The 10,458-nt window shown below is 44.0% G+C and overlaps 1 protein-coding gene across 1 annotated transcript in view; it reads left to right on the forward strand.

Annotated features, from left to right (window-relative positions):
• The window catches only part of CUNH1orf87 (chromosome unknown C1orf87 homolog), a 77,686-nt gene extending 72,459 nt beyond the window's left edge, over positions 1-5,227 (forward strand). The window contains 1 exon segment of the mRNA XM_008690846.2: positions 4,658-5,227. Coding sequence (XP_008689068.1) covers positions 4,658-4,818 — 161 coding nt within the window. The 3' untranslated portion in view covers positions 4,819-5,227.
• Positions 5,228-10,458: the final 5,231 nt, after the last annotated feature.

Consider the following 10,458-nt stretch of genomic DNA (forward strand, 5'->3'; position numbering starts at 1 on the left):
AAAACACATGGACTGAAATGGTGATACTTAATTACATTCTGTAGTTACGGTGAGTTAGTGTATTATACGTGGAGCCTAAAAACATGGAACCCATAGAAGTGGAGAATAGAATGGTGGTTGCTGGGTAAAATGCGAGACATGGTCAAAAGGCACAAACTTTCAGTTAGAAGATTAATGAGTTCCAAGAATTTAACGTACAGCATGATGACTCTAGTTAACAATGCCGTATTGTATACTTGAAAGTTTCCATGAGAGTAGAGCTTTAACGTTCTCACCACCATAACAACAACCACAATAAAACGGTAATTACGTGGGATAAAGGATATGTTAACTAACCTTATCGTGTTAAACATTTCCCAGTACGTACATGTATCAAATCATCACATTGTACACCTTAAACTTATATAATGGTATATGTCAATTACATCTCAACAAAAACATAGTGGCTACATTAGCACTCTCTAGAAGTACTCACGTAACCGTAGCAATGCGTTTCCATTCTCTGTGTGTTTCTGCTTCATTTTGTTTTGAAATTCCAAAGCACTTAACTCTAGACCACATAAAGTATAACTACCATACAATACCCAAGGACTTCTAATAATCATACCAAAGAGAGGGGTAGATGAAAATTTCAAATGAAAAATTCATCTAGCTTATTAAACTTATTAAACATGTGTTATGAGCCCAGCACTGTGCTAGAGGCTGAACCAGAAGGGAAACCAAAAGAATGAGACATGATCTCTGGCCTTGAGGACCTTTTAGGTAAGGCACCAAGACAGACAGTAGTTGAACGCCAAAAAAACAAACATTCTCAAGGGCAACGTATAGCAAAGTATTATAACTGAAGATACAAATATGAGCTGAGTTTTCAGACAGGGTTCCATGGAAGAAAGAGCTTGAGCGAGCCTTCGGGAGAGGTTGGTGTTGACTTTGGATAGCTGGGGAGGGCGTTCTGAGTTGAAACTATCTCCTGCAAAGCTTAGAAGGATCGTGTTAGATTAGATAGTGAAATTGAGACCCTACTGTGAATCCTGTGTGCCAGGATGAGGCTTAATCCTCTACCCAATGTTTACCAAAGGTCTGCCCAGAGGAGAGCACAATAAAAGCAGAGATGGATAATTTAGGGAAGATACTGGAGAAAAGGAGATCAAAAGGTTACTGAAATAATCATGAGGATGGGGTAACCAGATGATGGACATGAAGGAGGGCACGTGACGTGATGAGCACCGGGTGTTATATGCACCTGGTGAATTACCGAACTCTACCTCTGAAACTAATGATGTTCTATACGTTGGCTAATTGAATTTAAACTAAAACAAAACAAAACAAAACAAATCACGAGTCTAGGTATTCATACCAGAGAGTGGTGAAGGGGTTACAAGCAAATACAAAAACCATCAGGTGGAGAGGGAAGACATTTCTAAAGAAATAAATGCTGAGTTGCAGTGATGGATGATGGATCGTAAACTTAGTTGCTAAGAGACTCCCCCAAGACTGGGACCTTTCTCATACTGCTGAACTGTTCTGAGGAAAAACAGAGTTTTGTTGACTTTGGAGGCAGATTCCGGCAGATTTGAAATGCCTCTCTCATGGCCTCTTCACTATTTATGCCTGTTTTCTCTGTTTCTATGAAATTCATTAGTTCCTCGTCCGCCAGAGAATGTGTCAGCCTGATCTGGGAACATCTATAACTATCTTTAATGAGGAAAGAGGATTAACTGAGGTCATTTAGTTGGTTTATTAACCACAGTATTTAGATGACCACCACAGTGTCATTCAAGACACTGAGCCGATGATACTACTTATTGATGAATCAGTGTTCTTTATTATGTGCAAGGAAATATGTAGGCCAGGGTGTTCTTCCTTCAGGGTGAAGACAGACCATCCATCATCAAGTTAGTGTTTCTGGGAACTTACTCTGTGCTTATGTTCTAACAGGGGTTGTCAAGAAAATATCCTTGAGGAGAAAGAATAAGAAATGAATGTGAATGACGGCTCATGTTTTCTAAAGAAAGAAGGGCAGTTGGGATAAATGTTTGGGAGAATGGGAGATTTGGAATTTTCCCAATGAACTGAAGCCTAAATAGAAAATGTTTTCCAGTTCAAGGAGGCAGAATGCGAGGAGAGTCCTCAAGGACATTCTTTGCATGAGTCTGGACTCTGCACACAGTGAATCGCTAACTCCTTACATCAACCACATGCTGAAGGGATTAATGGCCTTATTTATGGAGGAAAAAGCCAAGCTCAAAGTGGTAGAAGACTAGCCAGTAGGAAGAGGAGCCATAATTCAAACCCAGTTCTGTTGGCCTTCCCACTACACTAAACTCCCATGACATACCAGAAAGAACATGAGGTTTTGCTTGTTGCTTTGCTGATTGTTTCTTTGTTTGGTTTTACCAGAAGACTTAGATTCAAGTCCAGACTTGACTATTTGTTGAGCCCTGAAAGCTAGTTATTTATATCCTCTGAGCCTGTTTCCTCATCTATAATTGATAATAAAACATATCTCCCTTCTTGGAGAAAGGATTACACGAGATTTGAGATTTCTTTGCAAACTGTAGAATGAAGTCCTTGTTAAAGAGGTTCTTCTTATTCCTTTCATTTTGGTTCTGGTGGGACAAGAACAGGCTTTTCAGCACCAAGATGGATTGTAAGGGTTATTTTATGCAGCTGTCCTGGGCAGCCCCTAATGACAGCAAATTAGACAGATACAAATTTCAGTCAATGGACTTTGGTTGACACTAGGATTCCTCTACCAATGGTAAAGCTCAGCAGATAGCAAAAAATGCCCCTCCACACACCAGTAGTGATCCCTACATGTATTTTTTTAACACTACTTTTAATTTTAGTTAAAATATAAACTACATTTTATGCATTTTAAAAATTTCTTCTTATGAAGACACATTCTTATTGATTTAGAATAATATTGGTGCTATAACTATTATAATCATCCTATAATAATGCCTGCATTAATGAGTGCTTAATAGTTCTGGGCACGGTGCTAAGCTTTCATTATTTTATTTATTTTCATACAGTTTAATTATCCCTATTTTAAAGTTGAGACTGAGGCTCAGAAGGTTAAAGTACCTTCCCAGTCAGACACTTCATCCAAAGCCCATGACTTATACTTCCAGAGGAGATGTCTTGAGGGATCCAAGCTAGACCAGACCAAGAGAAGCCACCCAAGGCAGAGAACTGCAGAAATGCAATGGGCCAACTCACAGAAAGATATTTCTGCAGAGGAAAGGATCAACATTCTAATAGAAGAGAGAGAGAATAAACAAGCCTACATAGAACAGAAAATAAACAGGGATGGGACGGGACGGGATAGAACCGAATAGAACTGAATAGAATAAATCACATTAGGACACCGTCTGTCTGCAACCCACTGTTAAGAACACCCATCACAGAGAGGTTCAGAGGGGGGCATGATGCTCCACAGTCCTTGCTCATTTAAATAGGAACAATACCTGGCAGCTTAAATGGAGGTAACAGGTGTCCAGTAGACCCAAACTTTAAAGGACTGGTTGTGGTGTTCACAAAATGACTAGGGGACTTCATCTGGCCTCTTTCAGAAAGAATTTCACAATCATCATTACAGCCTGCACGAGCACAGGATAACAGAAGAACATACAAGGGATGCATCTTTAGTCCCTATAAAAGATATTGAAAAGCTTTTCTTGACACCTGCAGTGTAGATCTGCACAGTTCAGGGAACATCTTTAGGAAGTGATCTGAGCCTTACTCGCAACAAACTCTTCCCCCTTATTCTATGACGCAGTGTAGTTAAATGCCTGGATTCAAGCAACTTTGGGCAAGTGACTTACCACTTCTATGCCTCAGTTTCTCCCTCTGTAAAATGGGTTGTTATGAGCATTAAATGAATTACTACTGGTAATATGTTTGGAAGCATGCCTGAAACGTAGTGAATGTTATATACATGTGGAAGTATCAGTCACTATTCGGGCACTCCAGCTAATTTTCTGCATATCTTACCGTCTCAACTGGTTGGGGATCTTCTTCAGGTAAAAGTTTCCTTGTCTAAATCCTCTATATTCCTAAGCACAGCATCTGCCCTAGATGAGCTCACAATGAGGAGCTTATGAAGGAGTTATTTGTCTTGGCTGATGCCATGTTCTCCACTGCAACCACCCAAATCCACGTATCCTGAACTTGGAAAGCACCTTGGCGTTGATACATACAAGGCATGGGTACCAGAGTACACCCTGCGGTGATACACGCTACCGTCTCTATTACACAGCTTTCAACTCCGAGCGATGAGAAATGAGATGACTTACCTGTGATCACACAGCAAGCAGAAGGGAGGCACAGTAAATACATGTCCAGAAATGCACAAGAATGAGCTGTTCGAATCCTGCATGGTTGGGAACATGTTTGGCTCTTTCAGTAAGATAAAAAATTACCCAGAAAAATTAGAAACTGATTTTAGCAGGCACCCGCCTGTTTTAAAAACTGGCCTTTAAAGTTTTATAGCCACAAAGAATAAGCTTCAATTGCTTTAACAAGCTGAACGTGTCAAAATATTAGCATTTTGTTTTTACTCGGAAGTCATTCAAGCTAATATAGATTTTTTTTTCTCTTTTTTGCTTTCTTCATCCTCTTTTCAAAACTTCCCACCCACCCAACCCAATCACAGGAGTTCTGGAGAAGGAACGGGCCAGACGCCTCATTCACAACTACAATCTCATTTACAACCTATCCCTGAGCCCTCGGAAAATCGACCAAGCCTTGCGGAGATTCCGTGCGGGAGAAAATATGCTCTTGGAGCCAGCACTTTGGTACTTAAAGGAGCTATGATAACAAGCCCATATTGTGAGAACAGATGTTTCCTTTATCTTCCTTTTTACCCAGACACGTGTTTCTCTCCGGCCTGAGTGAGGCCGATACAGTGACTGGAGACGCTTTGGACTCGGACTTCTTTTCTGGCCATGACGCTCCCTCACAAGCCGCTCAGAGTGACCCGAGAAAACTGGATTTCCTCTCCCGAGGTGGCAAAAGCCCAATTTCTTAAAGTCCCCTTCTATTCTAATAAAGCTCCTTATTAACATGATTTTTTTTTCTGTATTGTTGATGAAACTTCATTTTTGCAAACCCTGCAATTCCATAGAGTAAAAAATATGCTAGATATTGTGGTCAACTCCCCAAAATGCCTGTCACGTAAGAGACCTCGATACATCATTTTTGGATGAGTAAACCAGCCTTTCCTCTAGTCACTATTCTAGGAAGGATGTCCACATTATCAGAAAAATAAAATTATTAGCAAGACATTAAGACTAAGGATAGGAGCAGAATTCCAAGTGAGTTTTCTGAATAAGTGAGATATTTTCTCTAGTACAAAACTAGGTCATGTTACACTGTCCCCAAGGATATTTTCCCAGGGTATTAGATAGAAGTTTTAATGATTGACACCTGGGACAAGGGGTTCTGGAAATAGGGAACATCTCTACTTTCTCTGGCAGGAAAATCAAGCAAAACTTTCCACGAGTTCCCACAGTTCTTCTATCCAACTTTGCACCTCCCAGGGAACACACACTCACATGCACATAACACCACACAGAGAGCATGAGCTCCCCGGAGGAATACCGACCCAGGACTTCAGAGACAAATGTGTTCCCAGAACCATCGTCAATGCTGAGTGGCCTGGATTCTGGTTTTCAAATTTGTGCGGGAGACAGGACAAAGGAGTTAGGTCAAGGGGGAAAGTAAAAAGCTCTCTGAGCATCCCTTTTTATCCATTTTATATAGGGGGATGTCTCATAAAATCTTATAAACAAAACCTTAAGAACAAAATAATTTTGATCCACTAACATCAACGATCTTTAAGGGCTTCAAGTTTGACCTACTTTAGTTTTTATAATCCTTGAGTAACCCAGAAAAATGCCTCTTGAGTCCAACTGACCATCTCTCTAACATTCTAGAACCCTTGGACCTGCTAGCTGTGTTTTAGGTCAAGAAGTAATCAAACAAACATGGCTTTCTCATGCTACTAAAATGTCAAGTGAGGAAAAGTAGAATATTAGGTCAGACAAGTCAGTATACATTGGGCAACAAACACGTGTTGGGAACCGGACGTGCTCTGTTTCACCCAACTCTGACAACTCAGTGTGCCGGGGTTTACCGTATTGAGTAAATGGTACTCAATACCGTTGAGGAAAGAGAGGCTCAAAGAAGTAAAGGGTAGAAAAGCTGTTGGGCTGTGCCTGTTGATAACTGGCCAGAGGGATAGAGCCTTCTGGAAAACATTGGTCACATACCTAAGAATGCCCTGTCCACCCTACATCTCTGTGGGGAAGTGGGCTGGAAAGAGGGTTGGATGATGGGAGGCCCTAACCATGAAGCCAGGGTTATCAGACGCAATCATGGGGCCTGGAGGGTGTAACCTTACCTTACCCAATTCGTTGTATGCAACATCTAGATTCGCTCCTGACGGATAGCCTCAGCACCCCCCAACTCACGCAACTAGAGGAGACCCTGTTGACACAGAAGGCAACACGAAAGGTGGCCCAGAGCCACGCGACTACAGGTCATGCACACCCTGTACTCCCTACAGAGCTGGCTGACCGAATGTTTCTGGAAGTGGGGGAGCCATGGCCATATCTGGATCCACAGTCACACCACCAGTACTACCCACCCTTCAACAGAGGGCAGAAAAAGAAAAAGGCTTTAAAAGCAGCCAAAATCCAGCTCCGGCACTTAGTAGGTGGGAGGCTTGGCAAGTGTTCCATCTCTCTGAGCTTCAGTTCCTTCAACTGTAAAACAGGAATAGTTTACACTGAGTGTTTCACAGAAGTGTTACTGAGAGTCATGCCATTTGGCCAGTTCTTGCACGTGGTAGGGATGGACCTTTCTTGTGCCCCTCCTTAGCTGCTGAGCGTCAGGATGCTTGAACAACGTCTCTGTGAAATGACATAGGGACATAAGGCTACCCCCATAGCAAAAACACATTTTGAGATATATCTGCCTTTTAGAACCAAGGGACAATTATTCTTGGGTCCTCTCCTGTCTGGAAGTGTCCACTACTTTACCCCAAGGTGTGTGTGTGCACACGTGCATGTGTGCATTTGCAAGACTTCCACTTTGCAAAAGTAAATACCCATTAGATTTTCTCTGAGTAAACCCTGAAAGAAACAGAATTCAACTTAAGTCATCGATAAAGCTAAGATATCAAGGTGACAATGTGACAGCAGATGTTAAATGAGGCCTTGCCATGAGACGAACCGCTGGACACAAACAGGAAAATGCTATGACGTCATTATGCTTTAGAATCTTGGTTGACCTCTATCCTAGGACTTCTCCATGATTTGCTTATGGAAAATCTGCCACCTTTCTCTTTCTCTCTCTCTCTTTCTCTCTCTCTCTCTTTCTCTCTCCTCCCACCCCCAAGATCAGTGTTGTTTTGTATACTCCCTGTGACTGTGTCACTGTGAACTTCTCACACTGGGGAGAGAAAGTCTGGTGTCTGTGGTCTTGACCAGGTTTCTCTAGCAGAACCTTTCTACACAGGTGAGTGTGTGCGCGGACTGTTCAGACTCCAGTATGCCCCGGAGAGACCCAGAGTCAGCTATGTCTGCCCGAACTGTCCGGAAGCCTCAGCCTCTAAAGATGGATCACTGAAGACATGACAGAGGCTGAATCTCACCAGCTGGGCAGACCCCTCCCAGATGTATGACCCTGCGCAATTCACTACCTACCCCGCAGAGTCAGTCATGTTACAGGAGATAATGGTGCAAACCGCCCAGCACTATACCTGTCACGTAGACATGCTCCATAAGGGGAAACTGGTTTCCTATTTTATTCTTATACAGTATCTCCATTTACCCCAGTCAATGGACCAAATCATCAAATGACTTTTCCAAGTACAGACTCCTTCCAAGCCAACAGGGGGCTCCATGATCACGTGGTCCTGGAGGGCAGAGACCATGCCCTCCACGTTCTTGTTCTCCATTCTCTCACCTGCTCTGACTCCTCCCAGTAGCCCAGCTAAGCTGGCATTGCTGTGCTGCCATACATATACGATGTACATATGAGAACTGAAGCTCAGGGTGGTCAAGGCACTCGCCTAAGGGCTAACAGCTATTGAGTGACTGAGTCAGGATCAGAACCCAGTGCACAACTTCAAGTCGAACAGTGGCTTGCAGGTCACAGAGTGAATAACCTGCAAAATTCTCTCCAGTATGTGTGGTCTTTCTCCTCAGCAAGTCTGGAGGTCACTCCCAGAAAGGGCTAAGGTCTTCCCCAGCTTTGTCTCCAGCACGGAGCGCAGATTCACCCAAGTGGGCACCCGGAAAACATTTGTAGAACGGAGCCCCCGCATGAAACTTTTGAAGCCCGATGGCCTCCTGCCCTTTTCCGGATCTCCCAGCAACATCACTGTCTTGTGGGGACTGAAATGAAAGGTGTTTTCAGGACTCTGGGCGTTGTGTGTTCACACAAGCAGAAACACAATGGTATAGATCGCGCAGTCCAAAGAGCTTGCTAAGTGCTCCCTGACTCTTCAGAGGAATTTCCCAAGATCATTAAGGGAAGCAATACAGGGTTTGATATTCTAATTGGGACCAGCAACTGGACAGCTTTGGAGCAGGCCAGAGAACTGTGGAGCTCTGCAAACAAATGCTGGCCTTTCTTCTCTTTCTCTCCTTGCCCCTCCTACTTACAGCCTTCCAGCTACAGTTCCACTGCTCCTTAGCAACAAAGGCAGGGTCCCAGAGCTGGGGTGCCTCAGGAATGCCAGTCATTCCTCTCATTAGCATTCAGGGCCCTTCATCTCCCTGCACAGTTAGCTGCGGGACCATGCAACAGGCAGTGGCTTGGGGGAGGCCCAGCACTTAGCGTGGCTCATTGGGAAATGGGAAGCCTCCAAAAAGAGTTTCCAAACAAAAGGCATCAATATTATTTGTGGAGCCATCAGACTGTCTGGGGCACAATATGGCTCCGGCTCAGCCACATGCTCTCTCCCCGGGTTCTGTGTGAAGGCCTGGTGGGGACTTCGCAGACACGTCATGGCCCTGAATGCCAACACATCGGAAGGTCTCCCCACTTCCTCCCCTCTCTGCTGCCCAGTCTCTCCTCAGACTCAGTTTATTCAGATTGGACAATGGGTAGACTCTAACTGGCGGTGGGGGTGCCCAGAAGAAGGAACTTGACAAAGGGTAAATGGTCAGATGGTAGGACAATCGCAAACAGATGGTGCTGATAGGAATGGATTCCAGACAAATTCGCAAGCAGATTGAGCTCTGACGAAGACTTAGCTGGTGGATAGCAGGCAACTGGTGCCTTGCACCAAGCCCTTGCTCAAAACACACATCCCATTCTCCCATACGATCTTCAGCAGTTCCATGAGGGGATCCCTACCTGGGTTCTGTTTCACTGGAATTCCAAAATACTGATCAATAGGCCAATCCCTGGGAGATTCCAAACAGCAAAATCATTTTTCAACATTCTCATGCTGTCTCTAAGCACAGTTTCCTTCAGACTCCCTATGTTTGAACACCTCCAGGGATGTGAACCTCACTACTTGTCATCTCTAAGACAATGCCTTCTCCAGACAGTTCCAATTTGTTCTTCTAAAATTGGTCTCTATTTTAATCTCCTTTCTACCCTCTCTTGTGGCCAAAGAGGATGTAAAGTTTGATCAATCATGGCAACAACAACTGCACTAACCCTGTGTCTGGCCCTTCTAGGCATCGGGGAGTTAAAAACAAAAAACAAAACACCAGCACCACCACCACCAAGAAAGAAAGAAAGAAAAGAAAGAAAAGAAAAAAGAAAAAAGAAAAGAAAAGAAAGAAAGCTTCGTTTCTCTCTTCCAGAACTGACTCTAGTTGGGGAGGGAGCTCAGGATAGGGCCCTTACTGTATAAAACTTTTCCATAATCCATATCCTGGCCTACACTCCCCACTTGCACCTTCCTATGTATGTACCTCTGAATAAACAGCCCATCCCAAATAAGTCATCTCAACCCCAGAACACCCCCACCCACTGCCCTTGGTTAGCAACGCTTCTTACTCCTTTTTTTTTTTAAAGATTTTATTTATTTATTTGACAGAGAGACAGTCAGCGAGAGAGGGAACACAAGCAGGGGGAGTGGGAGAGGAAGAAGCAGGCTCCCAGCCGAGGAGTCCGATGTGGGACTCGATCCCGGAACGCCGGGATCACGCCCTGAGCCGGAGGCAGACGCTTAACGACTGCGCTACCCAGGCGCCCCTTCAACGCTTCTTACTCCTTAACCACGGCACCACCTGCCCCTGATTCAGCATGTGATAGAGCGAAGAAACAGAAAGGCAGGTAGGAGAGGCACTCTGTCCCCCTTTGGGTCCACGAGTGGAGTGAGGAGTGGATAGGTAGATGGATTTTGATTCAACCAGAGAACAGACATGCTAGGGATCAGCACCGATAAACAAGGAAGTGGGCTGCTTCCTAAGGTCAGTAGCTTTCTGT

The sequence above is a fragment of the Ursus maritimus genome, unplaced genomic scaffold (genome assembly GCF_017311325.1).
Source record: "Ursus maritimus isolate PB19 unplaced genomic scaffold, ASM1731132v1 scaffold_12, whole genome shotgun sequence".
In the NCBI taxonomy this organism is placed as follows: Eukaryota; Metazoa; Chordata; class Mammalia; order Carnivora; family Ursidae; genus Ursus; species Ursus maritimus.